Genomic DNA, 18,676 nt, shown 5'->3' with positions numbered 1-18,676 from the left:
GCTAAAAGGCAAGCGAACAGGGTGAGGAGTCGACGTGGTTGTAGTTTTTTTTCCTTTTATTTTGGCCGCAGCCTTTGCAGAGTCGCAGGGGCTAGACTGGTCTTGTTCGGCTGGTATTAAAGCCGATTGGCTGAAGCTATTTTATTATGAGAGAAAAATAAAAATTTAAACGAACAGGCCCTATAGTAGAGCAGCTCACGTTGTTCCTGGATCTTGATGAGTGATAACTGTAAAAATAGGGTTAATAAGGTTACTCTCCTGGGATCCTTGGTTGCATGTTATATAGATGGGAAAAGCCCCCACCATGGCAAGTTACATGAATTTAGGAATTCCAACAATCTATTCCTAATATATCTCAACTATCTATTTCTGTTGTAATAAACATGCAAGGTATAACCGCAGCCCCTATACATGTGCTAGACCTTTCCTTCTAACACTCCTCAATCTCAGCCACTTCTAAGGTTGAGATTGTTCCTGAATTGTCGAAGCTTCACAATTGGCAGTGCCTTGGTGAACCCGTCTGCTACTTGATCACCCGTGTGTATGAAACGAATATCCAGTAGCTTTTGTGCAACTCGCTCTCGCACAAAATGAAAATCAATTTCTATATGTTTCGTCCTGGCATGAAAGATAGGATTTGCAGCTAAATATTTTGCTCCTATGTTATCACACCACAACAGAGCTCGGGATGGATGTGGAACACTAAGTTCAGTGAGCAATTTCTGAACCCAAATCATTTCCGTAGTAGCATTCGCTAGTGCTTTGTATTCAACTTTAGTACTAGATCTCGACACAGTGGGCTGCTTTCTAGCTGTCCATGAAACCAAATTTTCACCAAGGAACACAGCAAAACCGCCTGTTGATCTTCTATCATCAACATAACCAGCCCAATCTGCATCTGAGAAAGAACTGACAAGCATAGACCTAGACCTCCGAATTTTTAGACCAAGATTTACTGTCCCCTTTACATACCTCAGGATACGTTTCACGGCGCTCCAATGTACAGTAGTTGAGGCATGCAGGAACTGGCACACTTTGTTAACAGCAAAAGCTATGTCAGGACGTGTCAAAGTAAGATATTGGAGAGCTCCAACCATGCTACGGTACTTGGTAGAATCATCAGGGCCTAGCTTATCACCATTCTGAATGCTGAGTCTTTCAGTGGGTGACAATGGTGTATCAACTGGTTTACAGATTTGCATACCTGACCTCTTTAGAATGTCCAAAGCATACCTTTCTTGGGTGAGAGTCAAACCATCACTTCCCCTCTTGACTTCGATGCCCAAGAAGAAGTGAAGATCGCCAAGATCTTTGAGGGCAAACTCGGCCTGTAGGTCGGCGAGGAGCGCATCTGTTGCCTAAGAGGATGAACTAGCAACGATAATATCATCGACATAAACAAGAACAAAAAGACTGTGACCCCTTTTACTATAGTAGAAGAGGGAAGTGTCGGCTTTGGAAGGCACAAAGCCAAGACGTTGCAACTTACTGCATAAGCGAGCATACCACGCTCGAGGAGCTTGTTTGAGCCCATACAATGCCTTGTCCAACTTACAAACATGGTTGGGTCGAGAGGGATCTTCATACCCTGGAGGTTGATGCATATAGACTTTCTCCTCAAGAACACCATGGAGGAAAGCATTTTGAACATCGAGCTACCTCAGTGACCACCCTTTGGACACGGCAACAGACAGAACAATACGAATAGTTGCAGCTTTAACAACTGGACTAAAAGTGTCCTCATAGTCAATTCCATATTGTTGCTTATACCCTTTGGCCACCAAGCAAGCTCTGTAACGATCAATGGATCCATCAGCTTTTTGTTTGATCTTATAAACCCATTTGCACCCAATGATATTTTTACCTTTTGGTGGAGGAATGAGATGCCAAGTTTTGTTGTGCAGGAGAGCTTGGTGCTCAAGGGTCATGGCCGATACCCACTTTGGATCACTTTGTGCTTCTGTCACTGAGCTAGGTTCATCAGGAGAGGTGGTGACAAGCTGACACCATCGCACAGTGCCATCGGTATAGACCTTTGGCTTGTTGATCCCTCGCTGAGACCTGGTGATCAGCCCTTGCAGTGTTGGCGCAGTGTCTGATGAGGAGGCCACGGGCGAAACCACAGACGACGACGGAGCAGCAGATCCCGCAGGCAGATCGGGCGGACCCCCACTCTCCGTCGGTGCAATCCATGCGGCACCATCAGAACTGGGCATAGACGATCCGCTCAGGAAAGGAGACGACATCGAAGACTGGTCGGCAAGCAGGACGGGCGCTGATCCCGCAGTAGATGCGCCGGCTGGATCAGCTGTTATGCCAGGGAGATCCACTTCGGGCATGCTGCTGTCCCCAGTGGGGAGGCACATGAAATGACGCCCAAAATCCGAGCTGCATGAGGGTGGCATTGCGCCAAGATTTGTTCCTGCAACATTTCAATCTCCAGCAAAAACTCGTGAAGTATTAGAAGGTAATGGAGAAAACAGCCCGGGCTCAGACATTTGTGCATCCCCAGTACTAGATGGATTGACTAGGACATCTGGAAGAAGTGCAAGTTCAGCTCGCAACCGTGCACTAGCGTTAGGATGGAGAGAAGTGAAAGGAAACACTTGTTCATCAAACGTGACATCCCTAGAGATGTAGACCCGCCCTTCTTTTGGATCTAAACATTTGAACCCTTTATGTTGGTTACTATAACCCAAAAACACGCATTGTTTCGAGCAAAAAGCAAGCTTCTTGGTGTTGTAGAGACGAAGGTGAGGCCAGCAAGCACACCCAAAGGTGTGGAGTAGGGTGTATTCAGGTTTTTTTCCAAAAAGACGATAGAAGGGTGTCTCATTGTGAATTACTCGTGACGGTAATCGATTAATCAAGAAAACAGCAGTTAGGAAGGCCTCATCCTAGAACTTGAGGGGCATCGAGGAATGTGCTAGGAGGGTGAGGCCAACCTCAACAGTGTGCCTATGTTTGCGCTCAGCTGATCCGTTTTGCTAGTGGGCGTGCGGGCAAGAAACACGATGCATGATGCCACCACGTTGGAAGAAAGAACTGAGAGCTTGGTATTCACCGCCCCAGTCTGTTTGGATGGAACGAATCTTTTTATCAAATTGTCTTTCGACAAGAGTTTGGAAATCCTAGAAGCACTGAAACACTTCAGATTTTTTTTGCAACAAATAAATCCAAACAAATTTAGTATGATCATCAATAAAGGACACATAATAGTTGTTGCGACCAACAGACGTGGGTGCTGGGCCCCATACATCACTGAAGACAAGATCAAAAGCACTATCAGAAATGGTGGATGATCTAGGATATGGCAATTGGTGGCTCTTGCCTTGCTGACAGGCGTCGCAAACATGACTTTTATTGGACTCTTGTGAAACTGGGAGCTGATGATGATGAACAACTTGTTGAACTACGGCGGCAGCAGGATGTCCTAGGCGATGATGCCACAAGGACATGGTGGGCTTGATGACTCCAAGGGCCTCTTTATTTGGCGACCGCACAGGATAAAGGCCATTCTCACATTGGCCTGTGAGGAGAGGTTTTCTCGTTGGCTGTTCCTTAACAACAAAATGATTTGGATGAAATTCAAGAAAAACATCATTGTCACGAGTAAAACGATTAACTGAAAGCAAGTTTTTGCTAGCATCAGGAACATGCAGAATATTTTTAAGATGAAGGTGTGTACGTGGGGAGCGCAAAATGCCATGACCAACATGACTGATTCTCATACCTGAGCCACTGGCAGTGTGCACTTGCTCACCACCGTGGTATTTGTCATGCACAGTGAGTCTATCCAACTCGCTTGTGATGTGATCAGTTGCTCCCGTATCCATGTACCAATTTGAGTCTACCCCATAGGAGGATGAGGTTGCTGATGATGCCAACTTCTGAGGCGGCGTATATGAGGTATCAAGCCTCTTGAAGCAGTCGAAGGCGGAGTGTCCTTCTTTGGTGCAGATCTGACAGAACATGCCCGATTGAAACGGGACGTGCCTGCCACTTCCACTGCGACCGCCACCGCCGCGGTTGTTGTAGTTGTTGTTGCCACGATTGTAGCTATCGCGACCGCCGCTGTTGCGACCTCCACCTCCGCGGTTTCCACCACCATAGTTGCGCCCTCCTCGGGACGCCAGATTTGCTGAAGACTGGTTTCCGCCGCCGCTACGCATCTCCAGACGCTGTTCGTGGCTGATGAGTTGAGCATAGAGCTCGGCGACGGTGATCGGCTCGATGCGTGCGGTGACCGCGGTCACTACGGGATCATAGTCGACGTCGAGGCCAGTGAGGATGAAGGACACCAGCTCCTCGTCTTCCAGCTTCCGGCCAGCGGATGTCATCTCGTCCGCAAGGCCCTTCATTTTGCTGTAATATTCAGCGATGGAGGATGTGCCCTTATTGGCGGTGGCGAGGGCCATCCTTGCGGAGATCACATGCGCACACGACTGTGAGGCGAACAATTTTTCAATGGCCGCCCACGCGCCCGCCACGGTGTCCTCACTGTTTACTTGTCCAAGGATCTCCTTGGACATGTTGGAGAACAGATAGTTTAGCACCATCTGATCTTTCGCCATCCATGCCTCAAACTCGGGGTTAGGCTTTGGTGGCTCCTTCGAATCTTCTTGTCCCTTTTCTCGGGGAAGGAACGGGGACGGCGCCTCCGCCCCCGGATGGATGAACATCGCAAGCTGCGATCCACGCAGTGCGGACAGGACCTGCGCATGCCATGGTGGGAAGTTCGCTCGGCTAAGCTTTTCGTTTGTGGGCAGGAAGGTGATGGGGAAGAATGCGGCTGGCGACGCAGAGGAAGATTGGAACGCCATCTTCAATAGTCCGGTGGGAAGAAGGCTCTGGTACCATGTAAAAATAGGGTTAACAAGGGTACCCTCCTGGGATCCTTGGTTGCATGTTATATAGATGGGAAAAGCCCCCACCATGGCAAGTTACATGAATTTAGGAATTCCAACAATCTATTCCTAATATATCTCAACTATCTATTTTTGTTGTAACAAACATGCAAGGTATAACCGCAGCCTCTATACATGTGCTAGACCTTTCCTTCTAACAATAACGACTCACGAGCCACCCTCGAGGATTTGAAAAGAACTGCACGGATTCTCCTGGTTGTGAAAATGAATGTCCAACTCCTACCCTGATTTTAAAACAGAAATAATAACGGAAGTGCCAGGATGTGGGTCAGGATTTAAGCTTAAACTCAAAAGAAATTTAGGCGGCACTCGGATGTGAGCCGATTTTCGAAAATGCTTTGCGTTCCAAATAATTAAAAAACTCCTTTTTGCATTATTTACTAAAAAGAAATGCCCGAATCTAGCCGGACGCCGAAGCTACCAAAGGCCAAAAGCTGGTTTTGGTGGGTCACGTGCGAACGGGCTAGAGAGGGGGACAGCCAGGCAAGGAGCTGACGGATCGGCAGCGCGGGTGCGGCGCGGCACTCACGTGCGACGCGAGCCCAGTAGATACTAGAGAGGCCACAGCACAAGATCACGTTAAAAAAAGGCAAAAGTCCATTTTTCCTCCCTCATCTCTTGCAGTCGTCCGAATTTCCTCCCTCAACTACAAAACCAGGAATCTATCCTCCTTCATCTATAAAAACCGGTTATTTTTGCACCTTGGTTGGTTTCGCAGACTGTTTGTGCCTACGTGGACCGCTGAATCTATCCTCCTTCATCTATAAAAACCGGTTATTTTTGCACCTTGGTTGGTTTCGCAGACTGTTTGTGCCTACGTGGACCGCCGACACGGCAACCACGCTGACGCTGTTTCAAAGGATGCGGCCAGCGGCCGAGTGAAACCCTAGGCCATTCCCGTCGCTCCTTTCCTCTCTCTCTCTCTCTCTCCTCTCTAGTAAGACGGTGACGACGACGGAGAAGAAAGATTCCCAGTAGAGGTGGTGGCACTGAGGTTCCCTACCGCGACGACACTAGATCCCGTCAGTGGGCAGGCCACGACGCTGGGATCTAAAGACAGCGGAGAGGTTAAGCCAACTAATCCCCAAATCTTTAGATTTTATATTCTGATGCTTTGGAATTGGTGTGTACTGTAAGGTTAAGAATATGTTGGGGGCTTAGTTAGGGGTTTGTTTATTCGATTGCCTAGGGCACACGGTTGATTTGGAGGCTAGTTTATTCAACACAGTTGCTTAGTTTATTACTTGTGCTGCATAGTTGAGATCCAAGTGATTTGAGTGTAGGATGTACTTATGTATCGGGAGTTGGTTATGTCAATGAGTTTTTAATTAAGTAGATGCATGTTCTAAGCACCTGATTGAAGTGCATTCTACTTGCAGTGTGGACATGGATGTTTTAAGCACCCTTGTTGTGAGGTTCCATTTTAATGGTCAATTTGTCAAAATTGGTAACAGATTGGACTATTTTGGTGGATTGGAGGCAATGTCTCACATTGAGAGGGATAAAGTGTCTTTGCCAGAGGTTGTTGGTCATCTAAAAGATCACTGCACTATATCAGAGGGGGCTTTGCTGCACTGGTTATTCCCTGGTAAAGAACTTGATAGTGGACTTCGTGTTCTATTGGACGACAATGCTTGCATTCAAATGTCAGATGCTATCGAAAAAGAGTGGTGGCTGATATATATGTTGAGGATCCACAGCAAGATGAGGCTGCAAATGAAGAGTACTACTCAGAAAAAGCTAAGAACAAGGCGCATGAGGAAGAAGAGTCAAGTGCAGACAGTGACTACATGCATGGAGACTCCTGCTCTTCTGAAGACGATGATGAAGCTGCAGAAATTATCAAAAAGTTCAGGGATTTAAAAAAGAAGATGAAGGAGGGACAAAGTGCAACACTAGATGATGTGGTGCTGAAAGGCTCAACTGGTATGCTTGCCGGATTTGAAATTATTAAAGATGGGTATGGTACTCCATATGTAAAGAGCAGTGAAGAAGAAGCCTCTGAAGTGGAAGCTCATAGTGAGGGAGAATTAATAAGAAACAATGATGGCCTACCAAGGTTTAAGAAGAGCCCAAGTACTCCAATTTTCTCCTTGGGCATGAAGTTCAGAAGCAAACAACAATTTAAGAAGGCAATAATTAGATATGGCTTTGCTGAGAGGAAATGTATCAAATTCGTAAAGGATGAGCCAACAAGAGTGAGGGCAAAGTGTGAATGGAAGCACTGTCCATGGGTCATTTTGTTATCAACCAACACTAGGACTGAGAGCTGGCAGATTGTCACATTTAATGAATTCCACACATGTCCTCCTAGGAGGGACAACAGGTTGGTTACTGCTAGAAGGATTGCAGAGAGGTATGAGAAGTTCATAATGGCCAATCCTACATGGAATTATGGAAGCATGAAGCAGACTGTGCAAGAAGAGATGTTTGCAGATGTTAACATTGCTAAGCTCAAGAGAGCAAAGGCCATGGTCATGCAGAAGGTATTAGACTCCACAAAAGGACAGTACCAGAGACTGTATGACTACTAGGATGAGCTACTGAGAAGTAATCCTGGCAGCACTGTCATAGTGGTAAAAGAACCACATGTGGAGCCTCCAACTTTTCAAAGAATGTTCATTACCATATTTCAGTAAAACACAAACACCATATTCTCTTCACAGATTATAATGTGCCAAACAATACATCAGTACTACACATTACATTAGAGATTAACATTACATTATGGGGTACCCAATCTAGACAGCATTTCTCTTCCTTCTACACTAACCTCATACCAACTACTACCATGACTAGTCCCAATAACACCAGAAACAACACAAGCCTCTGCATCTCCATCTTCACTTTAGCAAGGGAGGCAACACGTTCTTCATCCTTAGCTAATAAGCGTGCATTCTCTGTTTTCGCTTGCTCAAGCTGCTTCCCGACAGCAGCAAGAAGCGTGCATTCTCTGTTTTCTCTTGCTCAAGCTGGTTCCCGACAGCAGCAAGATCTTGCTGTAAATTGCCCCTCTCCCTTTTTAGATTCCACACGGCATCACGCAAATCGACTAGAAGATCTCGTACAAAATCATCATGCGGAGGTTCATACCACCCACGGAAGGAACATCCACCACTCTGTGTAGAAAATTTTCCCCAAATTACCATCCAAACCCAGAAATTGGCAACCAAAATCAAGGATTCAGAACACCATCAATTCAACATTCACTCACCCGAGCACGATAGCACTTGAAATACCTACAGCCTAGATTATCGTCGCTCCATGAGATCCAGCGAGTAGCCTTCTGCCTGCAGTAGCACAGCACCGCTGGCTCGTAGGCGAGAGGACCGACCCGGTAGGGTATCGGCGACTGCCGTACGCCTCCATCGCGGTAACAATGAGATGCGGTCTGCGGGAAGGCCGACAGGGTAAATGGCAACGAGATGCGCCCGTGCCTCCGGTTCGTCCGTATCCAACTACAACTGCCAAATGAAGCTGGGAAAAATAGAAGTGACCAAGTGCTGAACTGCCCGTCACTCTGCACGTCTCGTACCTGAAAAACGTCAGGTCGAACACCAGATAGAACAAACTGGGTCAGCAGCGTGACTCCAGGGCAGAAAAAAGGCTCTGCTCATTGTGTAGAAATGAGAATGCGTCCACCAAATCAAGAATGCACATCTGGAACTCTTTCAGTGTTAACAGCCTTTGTACAACGCTCAGACCAAAACGCAGGGCCGAAATACTGGTAGCAGGCAAAGGCATGCAACAGTGAAAACCGCATAGGCGGGGAAGGACGATTTCTCCGTGGGATGCTTGATACAATAGTTTGTACAACACAAGACCTCTAGAAATCAATAGCATAGAACTTTTCTACAGTTATGTTGATAGCTTTCATACGGTTGCAGCCTCACCTTGTTGTACCTCAGTTCCCACCTATAAACATCAACGTACACAATAAATGGAGGGCACGGAAACTAGATTTTCTGGGGGGAAAGGTACAGGATGTCATGATCCCTTGTATAAGCTGAGCTACCTACCTCTTGTTAACTATATGGTACAAAGCCTCATCTAAGCTGGCGGTAGGGAGCGCCTGCAAGTTGGGCACTCCATCTTGATGTCCATCCAACGTTGTAAACAGCCTGAGTGAAATATATGCTCGCAAGGCGCCACCTGTGGGAGGGAGGACGGTGAGTAACCAGTAAAAGCTGCCTGCAAAGTGAAATGCCAAAAATATTGCACAATTTACCATGTATTCACTTGTTCTTTGGGTAAGGTCGATTGTAGTCATGCAAATAACACAATCGATGGGCTGATTCGTGCTATCCTCTACCTTCCTGTGGTAGCAGTATTTCTCAGGCAGTATCTGAAAAAAGTAGAAAGTGGACACAATAGATTACTTCTAAAAACTGATACTAATAAAATACACTATGAACATCAATATAAGGAACAGCTCGATACAGCAGTGGCAACCTAAACAGCTTTCGAAGGAACAGATTAGCTGCATGAATGGCAACTAAAATGCATCTATGATACAGCAGAACACAATGCATGCGCGATGGTAAACCTTATATAGTTAATACCTGGCGAGGAATAAAGCAGCGAGAACCAAGATAGTGCTGAAGCAGAAGCACTGCTGCTTGGATACCCATGAATACTGTAACAGCTATGCACCATTTCTTGTCGGGCTCAATGCGCATGAAGTTACTAGGGCATCCAAATATGTACAATGGAAGAGCAAGGCGGGTAACTGTCATGCCTAAAATATATTGCGGGTGCAGAGGTTTTCTTGTGTCCCTGATGACATTTGTGATAATTTGAGGTACCCAAAAGGAGTACATCAGGAGAAGAAGTGGGCGTAAGAAATTGTGCAGCTCATACATTAGAAGGATTCCTCCCAAAAGAATGCCATCTACAGAGCACAAAGCAAATTAAAGAATACCTTAAAGTTGGATAAGAAAAAGGTAAAAATTTGTACCGTATGTGGAAGATGCAAACAAGCTCACATCTCTTGAAATAATGACATACTACTATAAGTTCTTTCAAGTGTTTTTTTTCCCTTGGTGGGGAGGGGGTAAGATATCTTGTATCAAGTTAACAAAGGAAATGAACACTCTAAAAGCTCTAACAGAATATCCAGGTTTCCATTTATAGCAAGCACCAAGTACTTCACCTACCAACTAAAACATGGGTAAATGTGATTTACATGCAGCAGGTAAGGGGGCAACAAAGGTATGCTGTAGACAAGAACCAGCTAACAGGGGAAAGGTCAGATTGATTGCACATGTAAGTTCTAATAGAAACAAATATATGGCAAGAAGCATGCCACCACTCTGTATGCAAACTATGTTGATTAGGATTCATTCCAATCGGCGTGATTCTTAGTGAAAAGAAACCAAATGAGCATAGTTACTACTTACAAAAGCGGCTGTAAAGTACAGACAGCTCTCGCCTCATTATCTCCCAACCTTCTCCACTGTTTAAAGGCCTACTTGCTTTCCATATGGCGAGAAGGTACCTCATTTCAAAAATAGAAAATACAACAAATTTGAAGAATGCAGCCGTTGCGAAGGCGTTAAAGATTGACTCTGTAGAAAGTTAAACACATAAGAGTGTTATTCGAGTCAATTATAATCACAATGCAGAAGTGGTAATAAAAGTTAAGCAGGCCAATACTCCCTCCATGTCCCAATATAGTTCACTTTAGCTTTGTCCTATGCCAAATTTCTCTAACTTTGACCAGTTTTTTAGAATAATGCATTGAGTGACTGACCAGAAGGGAACTGAACATTGAAGAAAATATAACCAAATACAGACCACAAAGGCACAAATTCTTGAACAAAAAAAAAACTGAAATCCTACTTGGTCATGTTTTAGTTTATTAGCAGATGTTACAAGTCAGAGAACAGAGCACAAACAAATTATGCAAGTAACAGTACTCACCAACCAATATCCCAGCAGTCAGGTGAAGTAGACAGAGATATGCATCCATGATAGCTTGTTGGCCAATCATTAAAATAGAAACCTTAGCAGCTCCCTGTAAGCAATACATAAGCAACCCAAGCAAATGAGCTTGGAAGCCATGTAATGCAAGTGGTTTTGTTTTACTAAATGTTTCACAAAGGGAAAAGAAGTGCTTACGGATTGAGTGTTGCTATGCTCCATTTGTCTAATCAGCAGCAAAATTTGAAGGAAAGAGATCTACCATACCCTAGTTAAGGAATTCACAGACTGGACAGACCAATAAAGATAAAATCAACATAAAAAAAAAAACAGCCACAGAGGATACAAAAGTGACCATCAGTGTGTAGCTAACTGCTTTGTTGTAATAAACTTCAACATTCAAAGAAGTTGCATTCAATAAGATAGGAGAGAAGCATTCCCCATCATCATCGACAGCTGGACTCTCCACCAAACCCTCCAAACGGTACTTCTCGTGTTCTCCATCTAGTTAAACAATAAGTTTTTACAAAAGCACATACTGTTTCAGCTGTAACTGAATATGAGGAAATTACCAACTAACAGTTTAGTATTGCCACATGTAAATTATGATGAAACACAACAAATTGATTGTGGAATAAAGGAATTACATACCATTTGGGTTAGATGACACACGAACAACCTTAGCAGCTATTTCTGTGTTGCAATGTTTCTCCATGTCATATGTGAGAGCTGGTGAGGTGGAAATAACACACATAAAAAATTGCAGGAGGCGATATATAGTATTTGAGTGTACAATTTGAATCTTACAATTCTTCCTTTGGTTCTTCTCTTCAGAAGATTCTTGGAACACTTGTGAGGAGAAAATCCGCAGCTGTTACAAATCAACCAGGTAAAAGTATATTTCATAAACATGCTCATTAATTATAAGAGATCTTCTGGGTACTAGATAAATGCACATTTGATTTGAAGACAACTTAGACAAAGGTATGATGGATACCAAGAAGCTTGTGAAAACTCAGGAAGCAAAAACAGAATTTTGAACGATACATTATGAAATAATATCCATGTACTACTCATCAAAAACAAAACAAGCTAAATTTGTGAGCTTACCAAATGGTATGGATTTGACAAAAAGTAATCCTCTTCCTGAAGTGGTTCACCATCTGCACCACTAAAAAGTAAAAAGGACAAAATAAAGTTTCACTAGGTCATACAACAAAAGGAGGGCATCTAAAATATTTATATTTAACAAGAAACTTTCCACGGGAGAATGAAATTCAAACAGACCTTCAGTTACAAAGAGAAAATAAGGCAGTTACCTGTTTGCTACCATGCGGAGTTGTCTAAAAGGCCATATGTACACTCCTTCTAACCTTATTTGAGCCACTCCACCATCGTGGGCATTGTCAATGACATCATGGAATGTAATTGAACCCTGTCCATGTAAGGAAAGTAATCAGTGAGTACAGCATACTGAGGAAAAGGATCAATCTTGCAACAACATCCATAATCATAGTTAGCTCAAGGGTTGGTCATTAAAAAGTGTCATTTTATTTACTATAACCCTAAACAAGAGCAACCTCTGCATACAAACTAGGCTTGCAATAGCATTCTTGATTACAGTTAACTCAGGTTGAAAATGAAACAAACACCTGATTTCTTTCATGTGGGCTTAACTAGAATGACAAAAGAAAAGCAAGTATGGCCAAGGCACAACACTTGGTTCATGTGATAGTTTTTTTTTTTTTCAAAACTAATATAGTAATAAGAAAGGAGCTCGATCTACCTGAACATAATGCACCCCACTTATCTTTGTTGGAGTGCTCAACAATTCAAGAACTGAGTCACCTTTAGATTCCACAAACTCAAGAAACCTAGATGAACCATTTGTGGCACCAGCAAAGGTCCAGCTCCCTAGACCATAAAATGGTTATGTTAGTACACAAATTTTTTGAACCAGTGTTATACACAAATTGAAGTGATACTGACACAAAAACAGTAGTAATCAATATATAGCAAAGCAATAATAGGGTACACTCAGGGGAGGAGGGGCACAGTTGTGTATGTTTTATTAAGGTTATTTCAAGACTATGGTGATTGAGCCAGTGCACTTAACATTGGATCACATAATATATATATATATATATATATATATATATATATATATATATATATATATATATATATATATATATATATATATATATATATATATTTGATTCATAAATATTCACACGACTACTTTTACTGGGAGTGACCATGGCTTCAATCTTTCTCTGAAGTCATTACAGCATATGAGCATAATATTGAAGAAAATGTTAAAGATTCCAATATGTGTACTGTAGGACATAGCAGCAATAAATGGACCCTAAGAACAAGACATCTCTAGAGTCTCAGCAATATTATCTGCAAACATGAGGAACACATTAGGCACAAGGACGTCTCTAAACAATATTGACAGAAAAAATAAAGAAACCACACAATTTTGGAAATATGGTAGTGGTACTAAGAGTAAGATTTGATGCCACTCAGTTGTCTGGAATAGCACAATAAAATAAATATCATTTGGTTTCTTAAGAATAAAATCAGTAATGCCAAAAGAAAAGACATCCCAGATAATAGAATTTCAAAGACTGCAAAAGTGAACTCTTAAGAATTAAAGGACATACTCCAATGCTTTAAATGGTATATCTGACTATTTGTCTGCCAGCCAACTCTTTTGATGGCCCTTTGCTGGGTTTTCATCTATAGTCTTACCCTAACTAACTTGGATTTGTCTACCAGCCAACATGGCATATCTAAACCTGAAGGCAGGTAATCATCCTAATTTATGCAGTTCAAAAACAATGGTCATTCATATTGAGTAATGAACAGAAACATAAGCTAACAAAACACAATTTTAAGAGAAAGGGAAACCAAAGCTAATACTCAAAAAACAAGTATCGCATAACCATCACAGGACTATGGAAATAACAGAGGTTACCTTTATACGTTCCCGTAATATTCCATGAATATGGGCGAAATAACAGAGGTTACCTTTATACGTTCCCGTAATATTCCATGAATATGGGCCTATATCGTTCTCATCCCTTTTGAAGAAGGCATGCTGCACAAACACACAGATTAGCAACTAGCTAAGTCACAAACATACCAATAGAGTTAAAAGTTCAAGAGCAATAGATGCTAGTACTAGTTATCTCAGGGCTACAATCAGCTAGCATCCCTGCCATTAACAACCAAAGACTACCAACTAGAGCTGGCATTCAACTATCTCCTACCCATCATTCAAAAGTAGAAATGGCATGAGCGATTGGGTACTCCTAACTCCCTAGACTCTTTACAAGCACTTGGGTCTTACAGTCAAGTGAACCCACAGCATAGGCAGTTCAAATGACTATTTGGATTATATGCACTAAGTTGATTCCCAAACAAACTTCGACTCGAAACAGCCAATTCCTATTCGTAGCCATCCAACCGCAGGCCATGGGAACAGTCTCCAGTGCAAGTCCACAAAATGAAACCCACCATCATCACAGAATTAAGTCAAAACCAACCATATTCCAAATATCGTCCAATCCGATCGCCGAGCCTTAAGCTCTCAATTCGCTAATTTCACATAAACTCCCTTGCACGTTATATACAAAAAAAATGGGGGAAAGGGCTTCCAACCCATCAAAGTCCCGCAGCACCAGTCTCACCTCATCGCCCCACGAACCGGCCGAGGCGGCGGCTCCGACGGACGCGACGCGCTCCCGGAGCGGCCGCAGCGCCGCGGCCAGAGGCGGGGCCAGGGCGATGCCGACCAGCACGAGCCCTACCACAGCGGCCCTGATCACGACGCCGCTTCCGGCGGCGGGCCCCATCTATCTCCTCCCGATATACAGCACGAGCGCGCGCAGCCCTCACGCCGACGCGGGGGCCACCATATGGGCCCGCAGCAAGAGGCAAGGCAACTGCTCTTCGGGCGGCGGCGGCGCGGGGGTGGTGGTGATTGGGTTCTGTGGAGCGCTAAACCTAGGACGGGGACGGAGGAGCATGCGGAGGAGGGGAACGAGCGAGAAGGGGAGAGGGTCAAACGGGCCGGTGGAGGGGTGGGGGGAGGCGACGGCGGAGGTGAGGTGAGGCAACGAGGGGAGGACGGACTTTTGTTTCGGCAGACGGACGCCAAGCAACGAGGCAAACGCTTCCGCGTGGGGAATTTCCGCCTTCCGCCCTTCCGTGTGGTGGGGGGTGGTTGGTGCTGGGGGCGGCGGGGCTGGACTTTGGAGACGATGGGCGGGAGTGAGAGCATCTCGGGGCCCGCCTGTCTGCGACAGTGGTACTGGTAGGCTCCGTGAGGTTGGGCCTGTCATTTTATGGACATTCGAAAGTGTTCCCCAGCGCACTTGCACGACTGTGCTATTATTCTTCGGCATGCACACTCCTTATCCGAAAAAAAATTAAGCAGACTTTCCTTTTCTAGTAAGCTGCTACCGCTGCTTTTACTACCTGTTTAGTTCCAGGAAGTTGGAATTTTAGACTAATGTAGTACTTTCGTTTTTATTTGATAATTAGTGTTTAAACATAGATTAATTAGGTTCAAAATGTTCGTCACGTAATTTCCCACCAAACTGTGCAATTAGTTTTTTTTTCATCTATATTTAATGCTCTATGCATAAGTCGTAAACATTCGATGTGACAGGTACTGTAGTACTTTTTGAGATTTTGGGTGGAACTGAACACGCGTTTAATGGCAAATCTACAACTGCTACTGTCGCACCAGAGCACGGGTCGGATGTTTCTAGCAGTCGTGGCGGTCCCATGGTAGCGAGTAGGTAGCGAGGAAGCTCGCGCCTTTTGAACAATCGGTGGATAACAAATCTGCGTGAATGAGTTGGTCCCACCTCGTGGATGGAAATTACGGAGGTCGAACGCCGGAACCGCATGGCAGCGTAAGCCCAAGAATAAAAATCAACGGTAGATTGGATGTGCATGCGAGGTCGCTAGATCGTGCGCGACCGTAAAGAAGCATTAGGGTAAAAGAATAACATTTACTGCATGATTTCTCATTGGATTAAAAAATGTTTTTATTTTTAATACCTGTTTTAAGTTTTTAAAAATATCTTTAGACGTAGTTGGTGTTTTTCACCATCCCTAAAAATTGAATTATAGATGGTTGTATTTCCGTTCCTAGAGAATTTTTAGAGACTCTTGAATAGAACCGGTTACTACAGCTCATGATGACCTAGCCTTTGACGAGGATGAAGTCTTAGCAAACATAACTGCCTAGGAAATTCCTTGTGTGTCATTAAAAAAGATCGTAATGTTTTGTGTGTCTCTAAAAAAGTTCAGCGGTCTTCAGCGCCACTGCTTCAACTTTCTTGTGCCCTCTATGCCACTGCTGTCAGTTTGGGCTCTAACGCCGTCAAACCGCAGGTGTGAAAAGTCGAAAATACCCTTAAGTCTAAATATGCCATTAATTTTTTTGAGCATCTTAACGACTTCAAATGAAAAAAAACTCAAAACTAGAAAGTTGTAGATCTCGTCGAGATCTATAATTTTCATATAAAATTATCTTCATTTAATTCCGCAAAAAAAAGACATGATTTTTCTAAGATATATTAATCATATCAAATCATATTTTTTTGCGGAATTAAATGAAGATAATTTTTATATAAAAATTATAGATCTCGACGAGATCTACAACTTTCTAGTTTTGAGTTTTTTCATTTGAAGTCGTTAAGATGCTAAAAAAAATTAATGACATATTTATACTTAAGGGTATTTTTGATTTTTCACACCTGCAGTTTAACGGCGTTAGAGGCCAAACTGACGGCAGTGGCATGGAGGGCATAAAAAATTAGAGCAATGACGCTGAAGACCGCTGAACTTTTCTAAGGGCACACAGGACATTACGATCTTTTTTAATGACACAGAAGGAATTCCCCCTGACTACTTTCAGGAATCCCTAGCCTCTGAGCACCTTCCACTACTGTTCATTAGTGTTTAGTTTTTCTTTTTCTTCGTTTTTTTCTCCTCCAGGCTTCGGGCGCTGTTTGGTGCTATTCAACTTTTTCTTTCCCCGCCTACACGCGCAGCGGAGCGCGCGCCATCTACCTAGTGTCATGTTCATGACTCCTCCTTTGTGAGTTTCTACCTCTTCAACTAAGCAAAGGCCCTCTTTGGAAGACTGAATTTCACAAGTTCTCATTGGGAGTTACATTGTTTCTGTGAAGTTTCTTATCCAAGACAAAGGGGGAAAACTACTGCATAACAACTATGTGGTGTTACAATCTCCGTCCCCAAAAGAATGCAGCTATAGTTTTGTTTTTAGTCAAACTATTTTTTAGTTTAACTAAATTTATAGAAAATAACATCAACATTTACTCTAGATAGATATAAATGTTTTAGATATATTTTATTTAAGAAGACTATGCCTGAGTTGTATTCTTTTTGTGATGAATGTACTATCATCTACTTGTTCTATCTAGGTTGGGGAGAGAAAAAAATAAGTTGCAAACTATTGTTTACTCCCTCCGTCCCATAGCAAGAGTCATTCTAACCTTCTATAGTTGTTTCAAATTATTTTCCATTTTCACTTACCAATACACTTTTCTCTTTTTCCAATACATTTCTCTCTCGTTTTTTACTATACCTTTTTTCACTCCTCTTAATTTCATGTCTAGAACTAAAATGAAAATTACTATGAGATCAGGACTGAGAGAGTACGCAGCCAAGCAGTAACAAAGCAGGGAGGAATCTCTCCCGCCCATGCTTGCAAAGTTGGGAATCGGTAAAACCTAAAATTGGAAATCGCTAAGTTTTTATGTAACTTGTGCAGCTAAGCCCTTGAGAAAATTCATAGGAAGCTTAACACCACAGCACATCTGCACATGTCCTAGCCAATAGCCACCGAGGCCTTTAGCTTCGCAAATAGGACTCACTTTGATTTATCAGCTTCCTGCACCAATCCAACACATGTAAACAGATGTCCCTCTTTGACAGCTTTGAGCTCTGTAATTGGTGATTGTTTCACCATCATTGCGGTATCTTGCCGCTAATAAATTTGTTTTTCAAAAAAAAAAAACTAACGCCATTCCTTGACAGACTGAGGAAGACATCACAGTGTACCGTACTCCCTCCGTCATATATTAAGTGTTATTTTAGATCTAGGCACAAAATTAAGCAGAGGTGAAAAAGATATGGTACACATGAAACGGCAAGAAGAGGAATAGAAATAGAGATGTTTTGAGAGAATAGAAAGGTGTACGAAAAGTGATAATAGTAATTTATGAGACAAAATTCAAATGCTAGAATGACACTGCTTGTGGGGGACCAAGGGAATATGTATAATAACTTTCTTGTTTTCAGGAGCGGATCTAGCGGTGGGGCGGGTGGGGCTCAAGCCCCTCCTACCATCTTCATGACAATGGAGCCCCTCCTTGAATCCCTCCTAATTTTTGTAGATATGAAAGAGAGAAAGAAGAGGCTCTATACGTTGAAGATGACTTCAGCCTTTTTTCCATTAAATCCTAGATCCGCCGTCACTTGTGTTCTAAGTAAACACAACGTGACGGGGATTTTGTTTTAAATCTATGGACTTTTCTCTTATAAAGGTTGCGCTGTCAGTGACTGATGAAAAACTGAAAATGAAACAGATATTTCTGACCATCTATTGGTCCGAAGGGTTTTGTATATTAGCACTGCTACATAGAATTTTGGGAAATGCCTCTCTTTCAACAACGATTTGAGAGGCCTTAAAAAAGATAGCTACTATTAGAGCAACTCCAAGAAAACTCTCTAAACCATTTCTAATTGTTAGGAATATAGATTTCAATAAAAATACT

General features: G+C 43.1%; 2 protein-coding genes, 1 non-coding gene and 1 pseudogene across 3 annotated transcripts; 1 reads left to right on the top strand and 3 right to left on the bottom strand.

Annotated features, from left to right (window-relative positions):
- Window positions 1-446: 446 nt before the first annotated feature.
- On the bottom strand, window positions 447-1,630 carry LOC136548959 (uncharacterized mitochondrial protein AtMg00810-like). The gene is made up of 2 exons (XM_066540299.1): window positions 1,490-1,630; window positions 447-1,358 (listed from the first exon to the last, which is right to left on the bottom strand). The coding sequence occupies exons 1-2, from the start codon at window positions 1,628-1,630 to the stop codon at window positions 447-449; spliced, it is 1,053 nt and encodes a 350-aa protein (XP_066396396.1).
- Window positions 1,631-4,183: 2,553 nt separating this feature from the next.
- Window positions 4,184-4,322, bottom strand: LOC136553098 (small nucleolar RNA Z247). Its single transcript, XR_010783007.1, has one exon. It is a non-coding gene; the product is annotated as a small nucleolar RNA Z247 (small nucleolar RNA).
- A 1,992-nt stretch (window positions 4,323-6,314) lies between these two features.
- LOC136548957 (uncharacterized) lies at window positions 6,315-8,425 on the top strand (annotated as a pseudogene).
- A 136-nt stretch (window positions 8,426-8,561) lies between these two features.
- On the bottom strand, window positions 8,562-15,099 carry LOC136550190 (transmembrane E3 ubiquitin-protein ligase FLY2-like). The gene is made up of 15 exons (XM_066541677.1): window positions 14,549-15,099; window positions 13,887-13,956; window positions 12,637-12,764; window positions 12,170-12,285; window positions 11,961-12,021; window positions 11,658-11,721; window positions 11,502-11,579; window positions 11,197-11,354; window positions 11,049-11,108; window positions 10,851-10,944; window positions 10,328-10,495; window positions 9,491-9,819; window positions 9,157-9,273; window positions 8,948-9,080; window positions 8,562-8,843 (listed from the first exon to the last, which is right to left on the bottom strand). Exons 1-14 carry the CDS (start codon window positions 14,711-14,713, stop codon window positions 8,979-8,981), a joined length of 1,710 nt encoding a protein of 569 aa, XP_066397774.1. The 5' UTR covers window positions 14,714-15,099; the 3' UTR covers window positions 8,562-8,843; window positions 8,948-8,978.
- Between the last annotated feature and the right edge of the window lie 3,577 nt (window positions 15,100-18,676).

The sequence above is a fragment of the Miscanthus floridulus genome, chromosome 4, assembly GCF_019320115.1.
Source record: "Miscanthus floridulus cultivar M001 chromosome 4, ASM1932011v1, whole genome shotgun sequence".
Classification (NCBI taxonomy): Eukaryota; Viridiplantae; Streptophyta; class Magnoliopsida; order Poales; family Poaceae; genus Miscanthus; species Miscanthus floridulus.
Note: the sequence above shows the minus strand (reverse complement) of the source record. Positions and strands in the feature narration are given on the sequence as shown.